This window comes from Carassius carassius, chromosome 8 (genome assembly GCF_963082965.1).
Source record: "Carassius carassius chromosome 8, fCarCar2.1, whole genome shotgun sequence".
In the NCBI taxonomy this organism is placed as follows: Eukaryota; Metazoa; Chordata; class Actinopteri; order Cypriniformes; family Cyprinidae; genus Carassius; species Carassius carassius.
Window position 1 is genome coordinate 29,297,352 of NC_081762.1, and position 27,219 is coordinate 29,324,570.

The 27,219-nt window shown below is 36.5% G+C and overlaps 1 protein-coding gene across 9 annotated transcripts in view; it reads right to left on the reverse strand.

Moving 5' to 3' along the window:
- LOC132145695 (thyroid hormone receptor beta) overlaps nt 1-27,219 on the reverse strand; it is a 140,588-nt gene that overhangs the window by 11,132 nt on the left and 102,237 nt on the right. For 5 of the 9 annotated variants that reach the window (XM_059556902.1, XM_059556903.1, XM_059556905.1 and 2 more), the window contains 8 exons: nt 21,077-21,128; nt 20,890-20,954; nt 18,644-18,694; nt 5,472-5,572; nt 5,010-5,157; nt 3,609-3,814; nt 1,952-2,038; nt 1,120-1,266 (listed from right to left, as the gene is read on the reverse strand). In XM_059556902.1, coding sequence (XP_059412885.1) covers nt 1,120-1,266; nt 1,952-2,038; nt 3,609-3,814; nt 5,010-5,157; nt 5,472-5,572; nt 18,644-18,694; nt 20,890-20,896 — 747 coding nt within the window. In that variant the 5' untranslated portion in view covers nt 20,897-20,954; nt 21,077-21,128. Of the gene's footprint in view, nt 1-1,119; nt 1,267-1,951; nt 2,039-3,608; nt 3,815-5,009; nt 5,158-5,471; nt 5,573-7,661; nt 8,130-18,643; nt 18,695-20,889; nt 20,955-21,076; nt 21,129-27,219 lie in introns of those variants that run through there. The other 4 variants (XM_059556907.1, XM_059556899.1, XM_059556900.1 and 1 more) reach the window with 4 other exon arrangements.

Consider the following 27,219-nt stretch of genomic DNA (forward strand, 5'->3'; position numbering starts at 1 on the left):
CTGTGGCCGTCATCGGCATGCAGGGGAGGCTCGCATGAACCGCAATAAATGGTGCAGCATTTGAAACAACACCAAGCTCTTTTAGAAGTAAGCCAGGGAAGCAGGACCGGAACTGCTGCAGCACTGACGTGCAAGGAAAAGGCGTTGGATCAGCCAAGAAGAGAGATGGCTGGGTCCTGCATACTTATACAAATACCAAAAGAATGGTTAGTTTAGTAAATCCATGGTTTATTTGTTTATGGGTTGACTATAATAACCATTTTTGTTTTATTTATTTTTTATATAATAAATGCATTTAATTAATTTTAATAGTAAAATCATAGACTATGGTTAATTTTTGTAAGTAAGGTCTATGTGATTGCACCTTTTTTTTCTCTGCAAAACACAAAAGAAGATATTTTCGATGAATGTTGCCATAACCAAACTATATAGCTCCCATTGACTTCCAGTGTAGTTAATGGAAACCAAAACTGTTTAAATCTTAAAAATTCTTCTTTTATGCTCCACCGAAGGAAGTGACTGAGGTCTAGAAAAATGTGACAACGTATGATAATGACAAACATAAATAATTTGGGTGAATAATCTCGTTAAGGCTCAAATAAATGCTTAAAAAAGGTTCAAGACAAGCTTAGTTACTACATGCAATGAACCCATCATCTCCTGGCCACAGCATGTGTATTGCCTGCTAATGTTTCACATTTACAGTAATTGTGTATTTCGTCAACTTATTTAGGCGAACAATATCCCCACACGAAAAAGCTAAGGAATTGTATAATGGATGTCAAAATAAACAAAAAACTCACCTTTCAGAGCAAACATTAATAAATATGTCCCAGTCATGTTTGTCATTTTGCGGTTCCCTTAAACATTTCCGAAGTGGTCTCTGCCTTTTTGCAGCGTGCTCCTTTTATGGTTGTGTTGTGAGCATTTGCAGTGTGTGTGCTGTCAAACTGATGAAGATGTTTTCTTAATTTGCATGTGTTTTTTCATTTGTAGCACGCTGATCTCTCCCGGCCACTGTACATCGACCCACATTTACCAACCACTTGGTTGGATGCGAGCTCAGTTTTATTCCCTGTTTTTGATGCATGCTACAGTGGGCTGAGGTGCCATTCTTACCTCACAGAACATGGGCAGCTTTTTGGCAAAATCCACTACTCGAGTGATGGCGGGGGTGATAATTTTTGTAAACTGACTGAAGGCTTCTATGTCCACTTTGCTCCCCTCTGGTGCGTTGACGATGGGTGCAGAACCGATGTCCTCAGGCTGCAATGACAGGAAGGGGAGGGGCATCGTGCTCAGTAACACAGGCACTTACAGGAAGTGGACAATCACAGAGACAAAGGTGTGACACAGCAAATCCTCATTCCCCTCTAAAGCACAAAGAAGGCCAGAGATACAGCAAGACACATCATTGAAACGAGTGGAGCCCAGTTATTAAGAGGGAAAAGAGGAAAGATGAGAAACTTAAACTAGAAGATCAGAGCAGAGAAGCGTATCTCCTTCTGTGGGGAGTGTATTGACTAGGGTTGTCCACTGATATTGGAATGTTATTTTTTATTATTTTCTTTTCTTCTTTTTTTTTTTTGATTTGTGCCCTTTTGACCAGAAAAATGTGATGTGAAAGACAGAGCAACAAAACAAAAAACAAAGCCAGACTGAGGGTCAAATGAAGACTGCGAGCTGACTACAGCACAAAACCAGCCTGATGTTCCCCTTTGACATTAGTTAATTATTCAGCTTTCCTCTTCTGTGTACACCTTCATTCTGACACAGCGAGCAGAGAGCTACATAAACACACCAAACAAATGCCTTAAGCATTCAGCACATCGATTTATCCGCAAATAAAAAAAAAAAAACACGTGACAGAAATGGAAGCAGCTGAGAATTTGAGAGAGCGTTTCTTTTGGATAAAAACATAATTAAATGTGTTTGCTCTGCTGGTTCTTACCTTGGCTTCCTTCACCCCCACTGCACTCTGGTCAGAAGTACAGAATAAATTACATGTTATTTCATTAAGTAGCATTGCTTCCTCGACCTGTTGGGCAATCAACAGGGATCGTGAAGTTTCAATGAAGAACCCGAGTCAAGTCAACTATAAAAGAACAAGTTTAAACTGGACAGGTGAGAGTGCAGACAGAAAGTGACAGTGAGATATTAAGTTAGTGTGGAGTTTCCATGGATTTCCAGGCTTTAAAATAATCTTGCATTACACACGGAATAACTGAACGTAGATCGCTTTGATTTTTTTACAGTGAAATGGTTAGGAAAACTAATTTGACGTTCTACAACACAGTATATGGAAATTAGGACTAGGTGATTTAGGCTTTTTTTTTTTTTTGACTTTTGATAAACATTTCATGCTAATCTGAAGTGGCTTCACAGTCTGTTCACACAGACACTGGGCTCCATGCATGATTCAAAGCTATAAGTGGTAGCAGCAGTAACTAGTTACATTTAACAAAATTATGTAATTTAATTACAAAATAAATGTAATTGTAATCAGTTTCACAAAAAGTAATTAGTTAAATTATTCTAATAAAGTAATTTAAATGTTATACTTTTAGATAGGGTCAATTGTAATCTGTAACCTATAACATTTCCAAAGTAACCTTCCCAACACTGGCTATAAGGTTTGTTAAAATCATTTAATTCAATGCAACAACTTGTATACGATAGTTTTATTCTGTGTCAGTGTTTCATGAATGAGCTCCATTTTCGCTTTATATTTCAAATGTTATTCAAAAAGTAAAAATCTAATTTTATAGACCAATACACTTTAATGATGAGTAATATTTAAATACATTCATTTTTACATATACTTCCGAGAACATTTTTCAGCAATGTTAACAATTCTCTGAATCAGAAACAGAAATAAATTGAACTTAACAAATGCTTTTTTCCCACTGAAGAATAAGTGAAGTTTAACTTTGGTAGTGTAACCAAACACACGCACACAAAATGTCCTTATGTTGTTGTGTCTTGCTGCAATTGGTGGTTTAGTGTTTTAGAAAATACACAATTCAAATCAGAAAATATATTAAACCAACTCTATCTGTAACTTGCAGAACGTAAACATAATGGCGAAATTAAACATTTGACAACGATGAAAAATAATTGCGACCATTTTAAGAAGACAACTAAACGTCTCATGGAAACCCACAGCAGTGTTAAAAGAGTCCTCAAACAGAACTTCAATCTGTAGATGAGAGTTAGATTTAAGAGAACAGAAGAACAATTAGAAACTGGGTTAGAGAAAGAAAGAGAGAAGAAGATCAGAAAGAAACAAACATGAGATAGAAGTTTTAGTTTAGGAAACAGAGCTTGAGAAAAGAAGGACAAAGGTGTTCCATTAAAGTTAGTGCTGCTGCCTTTGTGGAAGAGACTCCAGCGTCCATCTAACACTCCCCACTCTACAAGGAGATACAAAAACACATATTAACATAGGAACCGCGGTGAGGAAGGGCTTGGGAATTGTGTGGGAAGGGTTGGGAAGGGAAAAAAGAAAAAAGACAAAAACAAAAACAGAATCCCACCCAAAATAAAGAAACATCCTTAACCACAAGAAACATCGCTGCGATGCGCTCATCAGGGAAGAGACCTCTCACCAGGAACTTGCGCTTCTGTTTCCAGTGGTTGCCTTGGGCGTTTGTGGCCATATGGGCCTCAGTGACGACCCGGATCAGCTCCCACTCCTCCTGTGTGGGCTCGGGTCGCTCCCAAACCGTCTTCTGCAGCTCCTCGCGCCGCCGCCGCTCGCGGTTCTCCTCGATCAGCTTCCGTTTGGCCAGACGCTTGCTGTCATCCAACACCACTGGAGGAGGAACAACGACATGTGTGCAATAACTACGCAGAATAGCTAAAAGTTACGAATTGAATGCAAAATTTGAATATCATGTTAAACATTTGTGAATATATAATATTAGTTTCCATCTAATGAGTTAAAGAGAATAAAAATCATCTCTTCCTGATTAACGTCAATATCTCAAAGAAAAATTACATACGCTGCAGTAGGAGAAGGCACTGGATAGAATCATTTTTGTATACAATAAATTATGAGCAGAGGAGGACAGTAGTGAAGTATTTTTATTTTGATGGGCTTTTTTATGCCTTTTTGTAGTGAAGCATTTTTACTTTACTCAAATAAATAATAATAATAATAATAAAAATAAAAATCTGTAGAATGTTTTTCTTTGGAAAACTTTCCTTCACTACATTCCAAAGAATAATGTCGTACTTTTTACTGCACTACATGTCATAAATAAAAGTTGTTGTTTGTTTTACCTTTAATACTTAAGTACATCAAAAATGTAGTACTTTCTTGTCCTTAAGTAAACCTCTGAATTACTTTTACTTGAGTAAAAGAAAGAACGTAATAGATTTAATTAAGTATTACAATAAATTTAATATGAAACGTAGCAATATTATGCTTTGGAATGTTGTGAAGTAAAGTTTTTTTTAAAGAAAAACACTCTGATAAAGTACAGACACTTGAAAAGTACTTTTAAAGCAGAGTAAAAATACTTCACTACGGTCCATCCTTGATTACAAGGAACTTGTTTTAGTGAAGCTCCACAGTGCAACAGAATTACAGTGACAAGACATAGACAATAAAAATAATAAAATACAAATATACAAAATAGACAATGTACAAAATAGCAATAATACAATATACAAAATAGAGCATTTATTATGTACAGGTATGTTAGGTGCAAATTTGAAATGTAATGCATTTTTAATGAGCATTAAGGAATTTATTTTGTGCTTTTGTCAAGGTTCACATGTATTTTTTCATACTGGATAATAAATGTAGTTTTTTTATGTGCATTTTTAGAATTGTTGAACATCTTTGCGTTTCCATCCAGCGTTTTTTTGTGCAATATCCCAAATTGCGCATAAAAATAGGTGGACAGAAACATAGTTATTGTCTGTCTGTTTATATACCATTCAAACACAAAATCAACTTTGGTTGGTAAAGTGCCTGTATTTGCAGAAGGTGTGTTACTCACAGTCTGTTGCCATGCCGACAGCAATGCATTTCTTGAAGCGACATTCTTGGCACTGGTTGCGCGTGACTTTGTCAATGACGCACTTTCCCTCGTACTTGCACGCGTATGTCGGGTTCAAGTTCTTCTGAATTGTGCGTCGAAAAAAACCCTTTAAAAACAAGAATTAATTTAATTACCAAGCATGAACCTTCCTCCAAATATCATAAATTAGTTTAAACAGAGTTTGATAAATGTGGCATGTAATTAATGTAATAAATAGTGTACTTAATGCACTTTTAAAAAGAGTATGTAAAAATAGGGTCCAGTTTACTGTTCGTGTAAAGAATTTTTTTATTTTTTTTATGCATTGCATTGTGTTGTGTTGTAGGGTTTGGGAAATATCTGTAAATTAAACAGAAAATTACCAGTGCGCTTTGCTACAGATTTTCTTACAGTGTGCTTTTCTATATCTGAAAAACTCACTTTGCAGCCCTCACAGGTAATGCAGCGGTAATGATATCCAGTCGCTTTGTCCCCACACACAACACACAGCTCATCCTTGTCCAGGTAACTTGGTATGTACCCTATAAGAAGTTACAGCACATTACAATACAATAAGCTAATTTGACCTGAAAATATCTGCATGAAAATAATTGAAATTGTTTGTAAAGTTTTAAAACTACACAAAAACTCAAAATACTCTAAATTTACCATCAAACTGGATTTTTCCCCCCAATTATAACATCTACATTGTGACTAAAACTAATAGTCTGCAAATAAATAAAAGTATAGGAGAAAATAGAGCAATGTGAGAAAGACGAGAAATAAAAAAAATAGAGGAAAAAGGATCATTTTAACTGAATGATTTTATATTGAGACATAAACACAAGGAAATACAAGTTTTAAGGCACACATATGTTTAGGCAGCTTGCAGCAGCTCACAAATCAATCTGAAACCTTTAGTGGAGGTCAGGAGGAGGACATGAGCTCAAACCTTCTGTTCCTCTGTCTGTGTCCTTACAAATCAATACAACACACAATACCCCAAACCTCCATCCTACACTGAAGATCAATACACTACACAATGTAGCTCCATGAGTATCTGCAACAGGTCTTTAAAGGAGTAACTCTTCAAGTTCAGTCCAGAAGACAGCAGCTTCACTATACTGTAATAAAAGCTTTTCCAATACTTACTCACAGTGCTGGGATAACGCATTATAATTATCACAGGTTATGAAACCGGATTACTCTTTTCAAGTTACTAGTAAAGAAAAACGTTTACAAGAACATTTCTGAGCTACTATTTCACATAAGTTTTCCCTTTGTTTTCTCATGTATTGACTGACACGTGGCTCTCCTGTCCACATTTTGAGGGACATCGGGAGTTAGTGCAGAGGCCTTGTGTGAACATGATGTTAGACTAGATCTAGACTAAATGTGAACATGCATTTACTCATCTCAAGCACACACAAACAGATTCAGTATTCCTCAAAATTAATAAAAAACAGTAAAATGCTGACTCGGAATGTGACGCAAACCTGCAATAACTAAATATGTTAAGTGACACAAATATCCTTTTGGATTTAATCCAATTACATTAAACAGAGTCTTCGCTGCTGACCTTCGATTATCCAGTTACCCATAAAAAGTAACACATGTAATTCCTTTTCTTTTTATGGAGTAACGTAATATTGTAATACGTTAATTTTAAAAATAACTTTCCTCAACTCTGCTTGCTAACATTGATTGATATTTCTGAGTGGCACAAATGAAGGATATAATGGAAAACACAGACATACAATGGCAGCAAAAACTATTCAGACTCTTAAGCCACACTTAAAAATTGTTGCATATAATTGCACTAGAATTAAGTTATTGTGTCAAGCCAAGTTGTTCAGTTTCAAATAAAATCAGAGTGTTTTCAACAATGTAAATAATAGTTTTAATGTGATGAACTAAACATGTGGTTACTCAGCTAGAACATCTGAGGAAAACAGACTTCACACGTCCTACAAAAACAAATCACCAAAACACCAGCTGATTACAAGCCTTTGAAAAATGTCTCGGACAAATGAAGTTAGTCCTGAGGAAAGCTCCTTCAGCTTGTCTTCAGTATCGACTGCAATGACACATTTGCGGAGTATCTACTGCTGTACATTTAATCAATCCCCAAACACCAGACAATAAAATACTACATTTAAAGTTGTAAAACAAAATGAAGAGGTCATTTGCAAAAACAGATTTTTTTAATGTATTATTTTTTATACAATTTTCAAAAATCACGCTTTTTCATTGTGCATTCCAATTAATATCAATCAAACTGCAGTTGGGTTATTTGGATAAGGTTAAAGACAATTAAAAAAATAAATAAAAAAACAGCTGACCAACACAATAAAACGTGGTTTTTGAAAATTGTAAAAAACTGAGTTATCTGTTTTTGCAAATAAACTCTTTAAATCTTCATTAATCCAATCTCACCTTTAAACACATAACTAACTTACTAAAATTGCTGAGTACATTCTTTTTGGACTGAGATATTAGACTATTACACATGTAACAGTGCCAACAGGCATCCACCTAAAAACATACCAATTATAAGCTTAAAAACAGCTCATGAAAAGAAAACTCTGGCACCAAATAGCACCTCTATGCTTCTCCTAGAGCTTGCGATACCTTTCTTGTGTGGCCCCTGCATCCACTGCATCTGAGAGAAGTCTGGCCTGCCGTCGCAGTAATAGTCTGGTTGGTGGTAGTGACTGAGAGGCACCTCCATAGAGCACAACTCATTCTTGAACACAGGGTTGCCCCCAGTGAACGGGCACCCATAGGGCTGGCTGGGCGGCCAGGCCTGCTCCATGCTGGGAGGATGGTGGTGTAACGGCTGTGTCTCACAGCGAGCGAAACCTGGCCCTTCTCCAGCATACATGCAATACTCTCCTCCGGGAGGCCCCGCATATCCCCCGCTCACACCGTGGCCTATGTCATACATGTCTGACATGCAGTAATTCATTACGAAAATCTTCAAAGGCACAACCACACACAAGCACAAAAAAATGATCTAAATAAAAATCTCAAGGTAACGCGACAGAAATGTCTGAGCTTAAAGCACTTGAGCAGAATGCGATCGGCAGTCGCATTGGCGACATGAAGTCGTAAAGCAAACTGCGTGAAAATTCCCTGGAGGACACTGGCTCTTATATATGGAGAATCCACCCGCCCACTCGCCCCTCGCCCTGCCAAATTGGGTGAATTGAAGATTTCTAAGCACGCGCTCTTAATCTGACACCGGACAAATCCAAGAGGTTGAACAGCCGGGGGACACATCCTCGGACGGAAGGCCATCATACATGTACATGACGCACCTTCAAACAGATCCCTGAATGCTAATGTCGCCATCAGACCCAGCCTGATGCTGAGATTACAATCACAATCCCAAAAAGCTGAAGTTTATTGATTTCAGATGTGAGGCGCTTCAAGCGCTGGTCTTAAGCTCTGATCAGTCTTATTGATTGTCATTTGGCCTAATCCTAAACGGAGCGACTCGTGACACATGTAAGGGTTTCAGACATTTACTAATGCATAACTTCATGCAAATAACCATGCAATGAATAAAATGTGTACTGGTCCTGGCATCAGTCCATTTACTGTCCTACAGAAAAACACACTTTTGTACATGAGCACTAATATGTCTGCAGAATCCAAATGCATTTTTACAAAAGATATAAGATTTTTTCTTTTGAAGCATTTGTTCGTACAAACACAATGTGCTCATAGTTGTGCACTTACAAATTTAAGTATACACCTTTTTATTTAAAGGTGTGCTTGTTACAGTGTAATTATACATTTAACTACTGAGTAATATTGATTAACTACATGTACTTACTATATACTGTAGTGAGGGTTTGGTTTGGGGTTACTTGAAGAGTATTTTTTTGTTGTTATAATAGTAAGTAAATGTAACGTGTAACAAGGACACCTTAAAATACATTGTTACCCATATTTTTCACCTGAAAAAAAAGAGGAGCAACACATAACAGAAAGGTTCCATTTATTAACTATAATTAACACATTAATTAACATTAACTGATAATAAGCAATGCATTACAGTATTTATTTTTATTTGATAAAGTTAGTTAATAAAATAATTTTAATAAATACAAAACTTTTGATTTGAATAATGTATTAGTAAATCTTGGAATAAACCTGAACTAAGACTAATAAATGCTTTAGAAGTATTTTCAGTGTTAACGTTAACAAATGGAACCTCATTGTAAAGTTTTACCAAATTAGTTCAACATTCTTGTCTAATCTTCTATATAACCTTAAAGAAAATTTAAAGTAACATTTAAATGTGTTATGGAACCCAACTTCCACCACACATTTCATTCAGCCAGCAAAACAAATGATATTTACTCTCCCTAGCTTCAACCACTGTCTATATACTGAAGTATCATAAAAAAATACTGAAGTCTTTATTATAAATCTTTAGGAATATACTATATAACAGTGCCTTGGATCAAGAGAACTCGTTGGTGGAAACTGGGTTATGACGCTCAGAGTTAAGACAGCCAAAGTGAGCAGCAGGTAACAGCTGTTTTTAGCAAGGGCTCCTGAGGCAAAGCCCCTCCACAACACAGCCTGATACCAGTTTAACTTTTTGATGAGGTGACCGTCTCACATAAGCCTAATCTTCACAGGGATTTTAATAAAGAATTAACCGCCAAAAACAACATTCAGACACATTAGCACACATCTGCTCTGTGCTTGAAAAAAAAAAAAAAACCTCCAAACATTTAACTAGTTGATTATTAGCATGCCTATTATTAACACATTGGTTTATTCTTAGTTTTTATAAAGCACATATTCTGCATGATCATATTCTAAATCGCGTATCCAATACATAAACCTAACAACTACCTTACTTACTATTAATAAGCAGCAAATTAGAGGAGTTTATTGAGGCAAAAGTCATAGTTAATGGTTTGTTAATAGTGAGAATTGGACTGTGAATGCTTTATTGATTTGCTTAATTTATATTATTATTTATTTTATTTTATTTTTTTAACCGAGTAGGCGCACATGTTTAAAGTGCTCTAGATCATGACAGGTAAACTGCATTAAACATCAAGCGTTCTGGATTAGAGCCTGTGGCCTTTGACAGCCCTTCGCCACTTTGGGCATTTCCACCTAATTGCATACGGTCATTATCCAATTGCCCAGTAATTAAAATATCCAGGACTGTTAATGTTCTTGACATTGCAGATGTTCCCCCTCGACATCCAAACCCAATACATCAGAACAGGTTTAAAACAAACACATACAGTTACTTTGGACTGCAGTTATCATAGCATATAATCTTACTGAAGAAACATGACAAACTTACCAAAAATAGCACTCCTAGATTTAAGGAAGAAACATCCTCCCACAATCCCAACCGCAGCCTCCTCAAAACCTCGAAGATGACTGATTCATCACAGAGCACTGCAGATCCTAAAGTTACCCAATAATCAGAAACACCTCCATAACCCTGCTGCTCACTCTCTGAGTCTCAAAAGACGGCTCGCTGGTTTATGTAGGACCCGTGTGCTCAGTTTGGCAGGTCTGAGTGATTATGCACTGACTAGCGTGTTTTCCACCAATTTATTCCCTCTGGGATCAATCACTTGAGGTCCCGGGGTTCAAGGCTGGTCATGTTCAGGTTTCGGATGGTGGCCCTCACAGCACTGGGGATAGGGCCTGGGTTGACATGGCTTCTTGAGCCAGATGTCCCCAGCCTTACCTGAGCAGAGAGCTTCGCTGAGGCCACCTTAAACACACGGCAAGGGTGACCTGAGGAAAGACCAAAACAATACGCTCTCATCCCTACAAGACTCACCCATGACTCCCAACAGCACAAAGACAAAAGACCCACAGTGAGGGACTCGTGACGGCTCGATGTGATTTACAAGAGAAGCCAAGCTACAAGCTGTCAAGGCAAGAGGCCTTGATCAATACTATTAGTGATCTAGACATAACTGATCAATATGGTTACTGATCTAGACATAATTCAGCCCCTGTTGAGAGCAAATCAAGGGCAGTGATCAATTAACTAATCATCTTAATTTCATAATCTGTGGGAAATAAAGACCAGCGTCAGGTTAGGACTGCTGCCAGAATATACTGATTCAGCGCACTAGTAAAATTGAAAAAAGACTTGTAATAAAACAAGCTTAATCTGCAAGAATGTAACTTTTTAGTATAGGGAGCAATTCCCACTTTAAACTAGTTGCTTATTAGCATGCCTATTATTAGTGCTTTTAAAGCACATATTCTGCATGACCATATGCTACATCCCTAATCCCTCTCAACACCTAAACTTAACAACTAGCTTACTAACTTTTAATAGTTAGGAGTTTATTGAGGCAAGAGTCACTGTTAATGATTTGTTAAAAGCGAGAATTGGACTAAAATAAAATGTGACCAAAACATGTATTGCCACAACAACAAGCTCTTTTCCAAATCTTAAATCTCTTTTCCATAGACAGCATTTTAAGGCATAACAAGCACATTTTCAGCATTAGGACTGTTTCAAAATAATACCTCATATTACCCTAAATCTTAAGCAGCACCACATATATACTTTGAGAATAATTACAGAGCAATTTTGCATTTGATAGTTGCAATAAATAAATGAATATACAAAAAAAAAAGGTTTGCACTTTGAACACAATAATAAAGTGAGGTGACATTATTTTACAAACCTTCAACCATTGATCATTAAAAGGAAATTTGAAAGTGTAACCGCATTAACAAATTACTTTCAACATATCACAAATAACTCCAAAAGAGCCTCCTAAAAGCCGCAGCAAAATTAAGGATGTGTTAAATATCATTATAGTAATATATGTCTGTATTTCACGATGCCATAGAAGAACCTTTTTTTCTAAATGGTTCCATGAAGATCCTTTAAACATCTGAAGAACCTTCCTGTTTCACAAAAGGTTCTTCTCAGCAAAATAAGGTTCTTTAGTTTATAAAAAGTTAATAAAGAGATGGTTCTTTAAAGAACCTTTGAATGAATGGTTCTTTTTGGAACCAAAAATGGTTCTATGGCATTGCTGGTTAAGAACCCTTTAAGCACCTTTATTTTTAGAGTGTAGTTTGACTCAGCACACACACTTAACCAACGATAAATTACGCAGTTATGAAATACCTTTCATATAAGTTAATCAAGCGATGTTATCTTAATATCCTCTCTAACGAGCTCCATAAAGGCAATCAAATCTTCCAACCCAACTGAACCAAAGAAATCATTTCAGTTTCAACCATGCAGGGTTGATCAAGTTTGAACACACTCCAAAACCTGCAGGACCCGGATGAATAAAAAAAAAAAATCGTCTTTTCAAAGAAATATACATCTATAGCCAAATGTCACACACTGTTGGAAACAATGCTTTGACAATGAGGTGATGATACTTGCAAGCAGGGGATTAGAAGAAAATTTGAAAATGACACTTAGTGTCAAAAGGGTTGCCCCCCTTGCTAAACTCCTATCCCTAAAGACCAGCAGGGCTGTGAACAGGGCGGGACGGAGGATTAGGAGGTTAATTAGAGGGTCAGAAGTAATCTCTATCTCACAGGATCAATAGAATGCTAACCAGATGCAGATATGTGGACAAGAACCTGAGGGAACTGGTTAACAGCATCTGGGATATGCCATAGCAGTACTGTGTTGACTCTCTTCAGATTGGCCTGCCAAAAACATCAGGATTAAAGTCTATCCACCTATTAATAAATGAGTTAATGCTTTATTTTATGGTGTCCTTACACATATTACATGCGCTTACTATTATAATGACTTTACATTATGCATAATTACATGCAAGGAATCCTAAGCCAAACCCCAACCATACAGTAAGTACATGTAGTTAGTTAAAGGGATAGTTCACCCAAAAGTGAAAATTATGTCATTAATAACTCACCCTCATGTCGTTCCAAACCCGTGAGACCTCCGTTCATCTTCAGAACACAGTTTAAGATATTTTAGATTTAGTCCGAGAGCTTTCTATCCCTCCATTGAAACTGTATGTACGGTATACTGTCCATGTCCAGAAAGGTAATAAAAACATAATCAAAGTAGTCCATGTGACATCAGAGGGTCAGTTGGAATCTGTTGAAACCTTGAAAATACATTTTGGTCCAAAAATAGTAAAAACTTTATTTTGCTTTATTCAGCACTGTCTTCTCTTCCGTGTCTGTTGTGTGAGAGAGTTCAAAACAAAGCAGTCTGGATATCCGGTTCGCGAACGAATCATTCAGTTCACCAAATCGAACTGAATCGTTTTAAACGGTTCGCGTCTCCAATTCGCATTAATCCACAAATGACTTAAGCTGTTAACTTATTTAATGTGGCTGACACTCCCTCCGAGTTCAAACAAACCAATATCCCGGAGTAATTCATTTACTCAAACAGTACACTGACTGAACTGCTGTGAAGAGAGAACTAAAGATGAACACAGAGCTGAGCCAGATAACGAACAACAGACTGACTCGTTCACGAGTATCAATATACTGCAGTGTTGTGAACTAGGGCTGTCAAAATGGCTGAAAAACTGAATTCGAATTTGCAAATAAATATTATATTGGAATTTAAAATGCATAATTTCAGTTAGGGTGAAGAAAAGCTTTTGGCTTCTCTTCTGAGGCCATAAGAGGGCGCATTGGGGAAAATATTACTGCGTTACTGCACGTTTCCGTTCAAATTTTTTTTGGACAGCCCTATTGTGAACGCACTCACAACAGACCCGGAAGTGAAGACAATGCTCAATAAAGTCGTAGTTTTTGCTATTTTTGGACCAAAATGTATTTTTGATGCTTCAAAAAATTCTAGCTGACCCTCTGATGTCACATGGACTACTTTGATGATGTTTTTATTACCTTTCTGGACATAGACAGTATACCGTACACACAGCTTCAATGGAGGGACAGAGAGCTCTCGGACTAAATCTAAAATATCTTAAACTGTGTTCCCAAGATAAACGGAGGTCTCACGGGTTTGGAACAACATGAGGGTGAGTTATTAATGACATAATTTTGATTATTAGGTGAACTAACCCTTTAATATTGCTCCGTACTTAAATGTATTCTTACACTGTAACAAGGACACCTTAAAATAAAGTGAAACCTAAGTCAGACACAAAATTTTAGGACTGGTAATATTTCTAATTAATCCAATTGCATGATATTTAAATAAATTCAATCACATGTATCAACACTAGCTCTTTAGTAATGAATCAAAGGAATTTAAGACAAAAGCCACGTAATAGGGACATCAGTTTCCATAAACACAAAAAACAAATGTGACATTATCAGCGGAGGCAGAAACAAGCAATTCTGGTTATATTATTAGATTAAACCTGAGTCGTCATGAGCTGGAAGAGAACACAAACAGCATCTCATTAACAAAGCAACTCAAAGATACAACACACAAACACGCTACAAAAAAACGTCTACTGCATATTTTCTGTGGTGAATTTACAAGCTTTCTTGGAAACACTTTCTATGAAGCCCGTATTCATAATACATTATAAGGGTATTCTTAAGTCATTATAATGAATGAATAATGCATTATGTTATTGTTATATCAATTCATGAATAATCATAACAATTATAATACATCATAATACTTACGCATTTGTGGTTATAAGTTTAAGATGATGATTATTTATAACACACAATGAACACTATATTAAATCTACTTCATTTACAGTATGATGGACTGTATAATATCTTGACATTGTTTAAGATCTGCACAGTATCTTACTACAGCTTGTGAGTGATGTTGAGTGTTATTTGAGTGTTTCTGTGGAGATAATGTTAATTCATTTATGTGGGATCAATACTCCAAGTGAAAAAAAATGCAATGATTTATATGGTTACATTTTATTTTGATGGTCCCCTTAATCAATCGACTATAAGCAACTTTGCCACTACATGCCAACTAACTCTAGTATGCTCAAGAATGGCAGAATCTAGTCTGGTAGAATAAATAATCAAACTGATATTACAATAAAATAGTTAAAAGCAAATGTGTCATATTACACATTCAACTTATCTGATATTTGATCTTGTGGCTGTTTGAGAAAAAAAATGCTATTATTAATATTATTATTACTACTTATACAAGAATACCCTTATAATGTATTATAAATACAGGCTTCATAGAAAGTGTTACCGCTTTCTTTGCTGCAGTGCATTGTGCAATTTTAATGTTGATCACATCAACATTAAAACATGCTCCATGCAGAACATCTGACAAGCGATCATTCACAGAAAAGACGGGCTGCATGGGCAGAAGCCAGGATCAGCACCACATGGTCTAAATTACACATCTGATGCAACAAAACCATTGGAAAAGATGATGAATGACATGCACAAATGGATGTTTTTCAATATGATGCTGCATCTGAACACAAAGATGCAAATTTACTAGCACTATCTTCTAATGTAAAAGCCTGCATCTTACCTAGTTTAAGCAGGTGCTATTAGTAACGTTTTAGCTCTCTACAAAGAGAAGTTAAATGAAAGCCAGTGCCATTCTTGCTCAAACTCTCAATAAAAGCAACAGTAATAATGATGAATAGTGATGCAAACACCACTAATCAGAAGTCGTGTGCTGGTTTATTTCTTTCCATTGACAGGATGGAGTCCATAGTGACACACGTTGACCTTAACATGGTCTGACACTCTTCTCAATAATGGCACACAAACACAAAGGCCGTTATCACGCTGAAGCGGGAGGATGTGTCACTCTCAATTAGCATTGGTGGGACGGCAGAGGCCCCGTCCCGAGGGGCCCATCATGCAACAGATGGCTGGCAAACAGCATCATGATATCATGCAGATCACACTCGTGCTCGCACACACACACACACACACGCACGGAGAACGAGACACACGGACGTCTCTCGTAATCTAAAAAGTCATTTATTGTTCTTCCAGCATGGTCTATGCATTGAAAATGAATGTATTAAAAACAGTTTTACATAGATATGCTAAAGTTCAGGGTCGATCAGACAGCACAGTGATGAATACTAAGAGGCTTTCTATGGGAATACATGTTAAAATTGAATTTATTTCTGTGATCAAAGCTGAATTTTCAGCATCAATACTCCAGTGTCACGTGATCCTTGCGGCTCAAGAAACATTTCTGATAATTATGTTGAAAACCTTCTGGTGAATAGCTTTCTGGAAACCATAATATATATATATATATATATATACATCAGGCTTTTATGGCCAGAGAGAACAAGGAGCGTAATCTCAAACAAAAAACAGTGTTTCATTCAAAAGCCCAATGTGACCAAAAATATGTCTAAAAGCTCAATGAGATTTTTATAACAGTGTGACACTGAAACTGGAGCGATGGCTGCTTAAACTGTAATAATATTTCACAATATTGCTGTTTTTACTGTATTTCTTATCAAGCAGATGCAGCTTCGGAGAGCACAAGACACTTCTTCCTAATTACAAAAAATATACAGGGCTAAACTTTCTTATGTATATATTTCAGTTTATCTGAAAGATTAACATCTGTGAAGATGTTTAAAATCTCAGTGCCACTGACCATCATGATTTATTCTTACCTTTACAGTCAACTGAAATGTCCATTTATGAAAAAAGTGATATTACAGTCGGAAATATGTAATACGAAAGGATCGCAGTGATAAAACGGTTTTGTAAAACTGGATGCAGGCTACATTTGTCCAATCAGTGTCAAGATCATTAACCCAGGGTTCAGGAATGTACCGTGTGAAACTTATGAATACCAGGTTTGATTGATAACCCTGGATAAATTGTGTGCAGTGAGAAATGAGAAGCAAGAAAAGACAGAATTCAGTTTAACCGGGTCTTAAAATGACCCAGGGTTAACACTCACATAATATTTTAATCTTGATTGTTTATAATTTCACAATCTGTAAACTATATTACCACACAGCTCTTATCTGCTAAATACAACTACAGCTGGAAGATATTCAGATTATCATCATCATTTTCTTTCAAATCTGTTTCGACTGTTGGACTATTTTAACTTGCTGGTTGTGCCAAAAACACACCAAACAAATAAATAAATAAAATCAACTCACTCAAACACGTTTGTTCATTAGGGCCTTTCCTTCATGCAATTTATTGTAGTTATTTCTATTCTGCATGAATTGTTTCCTGTGAATGCACACATGTATTCTGTAAAGCACTTTGCAAACACTGTAATCAATAAAGCCTTACTGACACTGACTGTTTGGACTTGCAGCTGGGCTGCAATATGCTTTTACTGCCCCCTAGAGGAAGACTGAAAAGTGCAGTATGTTGGATAAATAAGAATGAAACAATGATTTCCAGACCAATGTAGGCTGGCAACTTCCTTCTGGATCATGAATGAAGTGTTGTTCAATGATTTAACACTGTCATGAGTGTTAGAAAGCAAGGCACTGCAAAAGGGGCTCAGGAAAGAAGTTATTTCTCAGGAAAGCCTACAAGTACTATTTGTTTGGTTATTTTTGTTATTGATGCAATTAAATACAGACTTTTTGTGTCTTAAGTGTCCAGATCGTGTAGTTTATTATTATTATTATTTTAAAGAGTTTACATATTGTTTCAAATATCTGACATCAAAACATTGAATCGAACAAACATCTTGTTTGAAAAGTTTGCTTGTGCTGCCCTTAAAAATAAATGAGACCTTCTTTGTACATGTATGAGCCAACCATGATGTAAAAAACAGAATGACACCTCGACTGTCCACCACGGTTGCCTCTATCAGCCTGTAGGCTCAATTGTGTGTGGAGGAGTCGGGCCCGAATTGGCGCGAAAATTCACAAAATGTGACGTCATGCGCGTTCTCGTCTACTTGGGCTTACAACCGTACGGCACGCCAGCCATTATAGTAAGCAGCGGCAATAGTGTTTACAAATGGACTGCGGATGGAAAGAAGCGACCAGCCTCCAGCACAATTCAGACACCCACGGACACTCCTCGTAAGTAAAAAAAAAAAAAAAGTAAAAAAAAGAGCGTGCGCACTGAGAACGAGCATGAGACTGGCTGCAGTTCCTCTAACGGCCACTGGTGTCAGTAACGGTTAGAAATTTCAGAACCTACGCAATGCTCCTTTAAATTTGATCAAACTAACTTAAAAAAAAACTGTTGGAACCCAAGGAAACTGTTAAAATCAAAGAAATGCAGAATAAACACAATCACAACAATTGAAATAAACTCATTATGACCACAGTCATCGCACTGTGGAAAGAAAACAAAAACCAAAACTTGCTCCTTGCTGACTTTCTTTTACCACTGATGTAACTGATTCTGTCACGTTAGCCATTAGCCAATATCACGGTTTAACAAACTTACAGATATCTGGAATGCAACAGTCACTTCTTTACCATCCAATCAATTCCAGATGAATAAAATCATCCATCTCTACATTCTTTTCTTTTCTGGTTGAATGTACTGATTGCCTCACATTAGTAAATATGTCACATTAGTAAGTAAAATGAGGTTAACACTCTTCCATCTCTGACATGATGATCTATTTTCCCTCATAAAACACCCACTATAGCAGCACTTCACAAAAGAGAGAGAAAAGGAGGATAAATGGATGATGGAGGGTGTTACTGTACCATTCTGCATGGCCTCATCTTTCCAGCGGGAGGTGCATTTGTCTGCTTGCTCTAAAATAAATGGGAGAGCACATTATACTTTATTATCATGACATTTAGAGAAAGGGAGAGAGAAACAGCTTGTGAACACAATTTGGGAAACTCAACAAGAAGGGTCCAAGGTCTGAATTTATTCTTTTATTTAATATATTTAGGAGTACTTTGTTCCTTTATTTGCTTCAAATGTGCTTGCAGTGTCATTTCTGGCCTGGAGGACATGACTTCTACTATTTCCACCAGGGCCCACGACTGATTTAAAGAGTCCAGACAGACATTTGTTACCCCTTCTCAATGGGAAAGCCTAAAACTCTTAAAAACCTAAAATCAACCTAAAAATTGGGGTTGCATTTATTTGATCGAAAATACTGTAAAAATTCTGAAATATTATCACAATTTAAAATAACAGTTTTCTGTTGTAATATAATTTATAATGCAATTTATTCCTGTGATCAAAGCTGTATTTTCAGCATCATTACTCCAGTCTTGCATCCTTCAGAAATCATTTCTGATTATTATCAATGTTGAAAACAGCGGAGTTGCTGAATATTTTTGTGAAAACCATGATTCACTACCATTCAAAAGACTGTGGTAAGAAAACTAAATTAATTAATAATTGTATTAATTTAAGAATGCATTACATTGATCAAAAGTGACCGTAAAGACATTAATACTGGTACAAAGATTTCTATTTCAAATAAATGTTTGTTTAATGTTTAAAAACTTTCTATTCATGAAATAATCCATTTGTAATAATCTTTCAATTTTTTTACTGTATTTTTTGCAATGAAAAACTACAAAAATTTATATTCCATTCATTTATTTATGTATTTTATTATTGTCCCAGTTTAGACACTGAAAATATGGCCACAGATAAAAATCATCTACCCAAATGATCCGAAATGTGGCCCTGTCTGTGAAATCCAGGCTAAAGTCTCAAAATATAATTATGAGATGACAAGCATCAAAATTTCAATCCATTAATTTTTACTATGATTTCCATCTTTGACATGGCCTTACTCAGTCAATATTAAAGATATAAAGGTTATATTTTCACAGAATTTTCTACGCCTTTATGAAGGATGATTTTATATAGAAAATCACACACACACAAAAAGACTTTACCTGGGTTTTCATAGGCAGGGTCACAAATGAGCAGAAACATAAATACTTATTATTGAGCCCTGAAGACAGTAAGGCAAAAAAAGACTTGCTTTTGCTCTTTTTGGTACTCAACAAGGATCATGTGGTCAGAATGATCAGTGTGATGCCACAATAACAGAGCTGCTTCACTGCTGCTTTTAAAGAATGCTAAAGATAAGGCAATTAGGAATCAGAAAGCCAAACATGATTCAGTCCAAAGATCACAATCGAAGGAAGACGTGAAGCACTGCTGAACACACACATACATACTGAGATTACACACACAGGTACTGTAGGAACTGGGTCAAAGTAAAAGTGTCAGATATTGCTGCATTGTTGACCTAATACTCGTTTTGTTTTGATTCTTAATCCTAAATCTCGTTTTGTTTTGAATCTTAATCCTAAATCTTTCAAAAATCATGTTTTTTTTTATTGTCAGCTGTGTCTATATATATATATATATATATATATATATACATATATATATATATATATATATATATATATATGTATATATATATATATATATATATATATATATATATATATAGGATTAAGGATTAAGATTAAGGATTTAATTAAGGATTTAATTAAGGATTTAATTAAGGATTAAAATCTTTAGGATTAAGATTTAGGACAAACATTTTCTCATTGGTCTGAACAAAAACGGCAGCAGGCTGTGTGCCAGAATGTATGTACTTAATTGTATTTGTTTTAAAATAATGCATTTGTTTATTTTATTAATTACATTTTATGATTTAATTATATATATTTTTTATTTATAGCTTTTCATCAACCCACCAATGTCCTGAAATTCCATCTGGAACCCCGTTGGCTGGCTAAATGTTCTGGAACATTCTAAACTGGAACATACTGTACGCATACGAAACAAGCAAGATGCCAATCATTCCTTTCTCTTTTAAAACAAAGATGGTGAAACACCATCCTGGATTATTCTGGATTATAAATCACACACACACAAAGCGATTCTGCCTGAGATGGTAGATGCAGAAGGTATATTCTTGGGTTGAAATTTAACATTTATTTATTAATTGTTTTTACATTACCTGACATACTGCTGTGTATTAGGCCTTAAACATCATGCTGTTGTCATCCACAGACTCGCTGATATCTGACACACAAAGTCAAAGGAAGAACAACAAATAATAACAAAAACAGCAGAATAATGCAGTAATTAAGAAATCTTGCCTGTGGTCTGTTCTGTGGCTCAAAATGAGAGTTGCTTTGGCCTACCTTGTTCTTCGTGATATCGGAGTCGTCCCACAGCCGTGTGAAGCAGCAGAGGCTGAGGAAGACACGCAGAAGGACAATATGCATTAAACACAGAAGTATCAAAAACTAATTAATTTAACTACTTTGTTCATGTTATTATTGGTGTTTGGTAGGTCAAACAATGCTTTTCTCACACTTAGAGTTAGTCACCTGAACAAACTAGGACTGGCAATGGATTCAAATGCTGTTCAGTGGAATCAGGCAAAAAATTTTTTTAATTGTGCACTTTAGCTTAAATTTAGCTAAATTTGTTGATATTTTGGAACACAATTCTTAAACAACCTGTCAAATAACAGAGCATGACACTAGCAATGCCGCGGTTCTGAAAGAATGCAAAAACTCTCTTATTCTATATCTTCAATGCAATTTAAGTTGCTTTGTGTGCAAGGTTCTACACAATGCATAAGCATATGGAACTCAATGGAATTCTTCAAAACATCCTCTTTTGTGTTCAACAGAAGAAATAAACTTGAACAGGAGTGTGGAGGGTGAATAAAAAAAAAATTCATTTTTGGGTGAACTGTCCCTTTTTCAGGCTACATGTAAGAAAAGAAAGATCAATCCATCAATGTATTAATAGAAATTATCTACACAAAATTCAACTGCTTGAGTCTGTCAAGTGGAATTCATAGGAATCGTTTCATGCTCAGGTTAATGGTTCAGAGCAAACCTTGTTTGAGGAATATTTTCACTGAGCTGGAACACAGATACTGTAAAGGGAGTTTCTGTTGTTTCTCAGACCGAGGGTAAAAGTGCAGAGTGGGAAACTCGAAGTGCTGTTGTTACAGGACTCGCTGCTGCCAAGAGAACCTCAGAGTGAGGCGAGAACAAGACACGGTTTGAGAGAAAACAATCTACAAAGATCACATTTTCAATAACAAGCTCTGCTAAGCATCTACTTTAAAACCCTGCAATAAGACTGTTTACTTTCAGCTCTTCACTGGGGAACCTGCAGCACATACACTCTTAAAATAAAGGTTGATGCTATAGAAGAACCTTTTGTCTGAATGGTTCCGTAAAGAACCTTTAACATCTGAAGAACCTTTCTGTTTCACAAAAGGTTGTGGTGAAATAAGGTTCTTCAGATTATAAAAAGGTAAGAAAGAGATGGTTCTTTAAAGAACCTTTGACTGAATGGTTCTTTGTTGAACCAAAAAAGGGTCTATGGCATCGTTTAGAGAACTTTTTGAAGCACCTTTATTTTTAATAGTGTACAGTTGTGTGCAATGACTGGCAAACTGTTATGTCTTTGTCCATATTTTATATCTACTTTTATGTCAATATAAAAATCTGTCACCACTGGCAAAGTTATTTAGCAAAGCTTGGTGAATGGTAATGACAAAACAGTGGCAACAATGAGCAACCTATTTAAGCTTTTCTTTTTAAGAAAGACTAAATGTGATCATTCAAATTCAATTTTGCAAACAGCGAAAGTAATTCAATTGGAAAAACTGTTAGAATGCAAAAAAAAAGGCAATTTGCCTTTGTCATCACACGTTGAAAATAACATTAAAAACAACATAATAAATGGGAATTTCAGAACTTCCTGACTTTCTGAAGCTGATTAAGAAAATCTAAATGACAAAATGCATCATTTGTCAATTTAATCAACATTGTTTACATGCTCACGACAGAACTAATTCATCTGGTAGAAATATGTTAAATGCTTGCCCTTTTTTTCCAGAGGCAGTTAACAGGAAATGAGTCTATATCAGATATGACATTCTTTGAAGCAGTGTATTACCACACTTCCTTCACGTTGTGCTTCCTCATACCACTGAAGATCTACAACCACACACATGAACATCACACAGAACGAGCAGCACAATAAGTCACCAGGCCATGGCATTTCCCTGACTGTTCCCCTAACATGTTCCCAGAACAGATGTTTGGGGCACAGCATTGGCAAAAACAGAAATTATTCACCTTATTATAAGTCAGTGTGCCATCAGAATAACCTTTAAAATGCCTTACATACAGTTGTTTTCACTAGCTGCAACATAACCGTGCCACTCAACATTTGTTGAGTAAACTGCCTTCTTTCTATGCAAATGTACTTGACACATTGTGCTCTTACCACCACAAAAAAACTGGTGTGAACAGAATTTCATTTAATAAGGATATCTGTAATACAGCAGTAAAGTACACCGGATTGTGGTGATTAGCTGTATGCTGAAAAACAATCCAAACAGGCCTACAGTCTGGGGTTTTGTGCTGTGCAACCTGCAATTAGTAGTACTCGGTTTAATCAATTAGCATTTACTTGATAGGCAAAATTAGTTTTGAATAGACAATGCAGACAACATATGCAAAAAGGCAAAATTAGTTTTGAATAGACAATGCAGACAACATATGCAAAAAAAAAAGAAAAGGAAAAAAAAATCATCATATCAGTGGCAGAATTCATTTTTAGTGATTTTTCACAGAGGCTTCATTATCAGTATGTTGGATATATGCATTCTGCTTTGCAAACAGTAAGTTTCCTCCAAATTTTTAATTGAAACGCATAAAGATACATAGTACTACAGGTTATTTTGCATGTGTATTTAAGTCAGTCTCTCATGCAGTGTTTTACTAACCCCTTAATTTAACACAATGTGCAAAAACTTAAATTTAAGACTACAAAAAAAGTGTGTCCTTGTTACAGTGCAATTATACATTTGAGTACTGAGTAATATTTATAAACTACATGTACTTACTATATGGTTAGGGTTAGGTTTAGGGTTTGGCTTAGGGTTACTTGCATGTAATTATCCATGATCTATTGTTATTAAAATGGTAAGTACATGTAACGTGTAACAAGGCAGTGGCGGCGCCAGGGGGGAGCTAGGTGGTGCTGCAGCTCCCCCTATTATAGTCATAGCACCTGCCCAGCACCCCCAAGAAATGTCTGTAATTTTTTATATTTATATTTTAATGTCATGTTTGAATATTCTTTTTCATGTTTTTAAAATAGGAATCAAATAATACTTTAATATATATATTTTTTAGTCTTTAATAACATGAGGCCAAAACAGGTGATCTTCTTTGTCCAATGGGCGCAGCCCCCTGCGAACATTTGACCTTAATGCATTTCAGCTTGTTTTTGATAGCGAGTTTAAGCAAAGTAAAATACACCATGGATCGTTTTTTGCTCCCTAAACGTCCACGTTCTGAGTCACACCCTGAAACGAGAAACGAGACTGTGAAGGAGCAGACACACCACTCGTCGTCCAGAGCCCCAGGAACAAGAAAATCTTGGGGATGAACTTGAAGACGGAGGAGAATCGCCGGCGGCGGTTTCCATTGAGGATGCTAACGTTACGGTTTGGGCTGCAGCTGATATTAGCAACCATCCTCAAGAGGGCCCAAGAAGGCCAGTCCTTCAAAAATACCCCACACGGCAATTTGGGAATCAGCAGAGAAGTTTAAATAAAAGTTGGATGGATCAGTATTCATGGCTAGAATACAGCGTGATCAAGGATGCCGCATTTTGTTTTGCGTGTAGGCATTTTCTGAAACGAGGGCACGGATTTCATGTAGAGCCAACATTTACAAGCAGCAGCAACGGATTTAACAACTGGCGAAAAGCATCAGCATCTCTGAAGAGCCATCATGAAAGTATGGGACACAAATTTGCTATGGAAGGATGGAATGAGTTCAAGCAAAAAGAGACAAGCGGATCTAAAATAGCAAACCTGCTTGATAAGGGACATTCTGCGTTAGTTATGGAGAACAGAAAATACATGAAAGCTGTGGTGGAGAGCCTGCGGTTCACAGCCTGCCAGGGGATCGCACAGAGAGGTCACAGAGAGGGCGAGTCGTCACACAACTTGGGAAACTTTCGTGAGTTGCTGCATGTTATTGCTAAGTTTGATCCAACAGTGGACAAGAAGTTAGCTACCAACCCATCAAACGCTGTTTGTTGCTGTTTGCTGCTCCGTTGTATTCAGGGCTCAAGTGTGACATAATTGTGTGAAATAATATTTTCAGAGGTTTACATTAAAAGGCTTATGTATGTTGTATCTATAGCCCTTGCGTTGAATATATATGTATATATATATATATATATATATATATATGTATATATATATAGTCGCAGAATGAATATAGTTAATGCGGGCGTGTACGCATACCAAAGAGGGTCCAATGCGACCTCTATAATGAGACGCCGCAAAATTTAAAGCACCTTCTTTTAAGTGTTGAGCACCCCCATAGCACCTGCAACAGAAAATCTCTGGAGCCGCCACTGTAACAAGGATACCTTAAAATAAAGTGTTACCAAAAATCTTATTAAAATGTAATTAAATATAATAATACATTTATGTTCCACCAGCATTTCAGAGGCTGTGTGTGTGTAGACCAGGGTTGGAAATCAATAGGGGCTTTATGAACAAAATAAACCAAAATGCAGTGAAAATGCTACAAAAAAGGTTTTTGGGCCCTAATTACAGCCTGCTAATTGAAAGGGGTCCAATTCTTAAATTCAGATTTTTTTCCAACCCTCAAAGCAACAATTGAGCTTTGAATCACTGCCTGGTCTACAGAAAGAGATAACTTCCTCTAAACGAGGCCAAATGACTTTGATCAATAAGCATTTAGAGCTCAGTCTGAGATCTGACTCAGTAGCTCTGTTTATGTTAGCATGTCTATAATGAACTTGATGCAGACCATTAAAAAAAGTATTTGTGTTCATCAGTACTACTTCAAAAATCCTGTCATTGCAATCCTGACATCCTTGTCACTGAATGAATACCAAGACAAATAAATAACTGGACCCAGTTTAGACACTGATACAAAGCTCACAAGCCCAACAGACACACAGTAACACTGCCAGATACAAATATTACGAGACATGAATCAAATTCAAGTAACTCCTTTCAAAGGCCCTCGATGATCTCTCTGTGTGTGCTTGGTTTGCAGTTCAGAGAACTCATCGTCATGACTTAAAGCCCAAAACAGAAAGGTTTTATGACCCTGGGCCAAACTGGAACTTCTTCATGAAAACAGAGGCAAGCAAAGACAAACACATAGACCTGTGAGTTCAGGGTCAGAGTTGAGAACATCAACTCGGACACACAGTGAAAAAAATACAACTTTGCTTTTTAGTCAAAAATGTGGCAAAATCCACTGGTTCAGATGGGTTCGTCAGCTTGATTCAGTGCCATATGTTATTCCCATATTAGAGCAACGGAGAAAACAATGTGAAAACACAGAGACATGTCACAACGAAAAATGTATCTTTCTTTAGATGAGCACAAAGAATTATTTGCAGAGATACAATCCATCTTTGTAAGTCCATAAAATGCAGGTGTACTGGACCTCCAAGCTGATGAGTAAATATACAGTGAGCGGCAGCTCAAAATGAAGTGAAAATGCCTTGTTGATGTCAGAGGTCAAAAGAGGATAGCCAGACTGGCTCAGGCTGATTGAGCAGGTAGGTAGGAGAGCACTGACTTCAGACCAACTGGAAAAAACATCCTTTTTTTGGTTGATGGATGTAGTAATTCCACCACTTAGGCTTGCTGGAAAGCATGGCTCTCCAGAAACTAAACCAAAAAGTACCAATACAATTCACTGCAGTTTCCAGCTGAACACCAACTTTTATTTATTTCACACAAAATTAGATCCATGTGGTCTGTGCATAATACTATATTCTGATCTCAAACTGATAGTGCATAATTTCTAGACTAACACATTTTCACATTTGCCTCACATAACTTGGAAACCAAAGAGAAAGTCAGCAGTTTGCAATGGAGAAAACGTGTGACCCCAGAGTAAAGAATGCTTCTATTTTATAGCTCAAGAACAGATTCCAGACTCTAGCAGATACTGAGAACCTCACACAGGCAGTGAAAGTGTGGGACCAGATCAGAGTAGCACATTCTGTTACCAGTGAAGCATTCCATTAGAAAGCGGATCAAACAATGAAAAAAATAATAATGGCAAGACCAGACAAGTGTTCATGCATGGACAATATTACAAGCCAAGCGAAGCAGCAGCTGACAAACAGGAACAAGGTGTATAAGATCGCCAAGATAGCCTGGAAAGTATAGTGGAAATACTGATGTTCAGGGGTGACTTCTTACATCAGAAGCAGAACAGGACACTCAATTGGCAAAGCA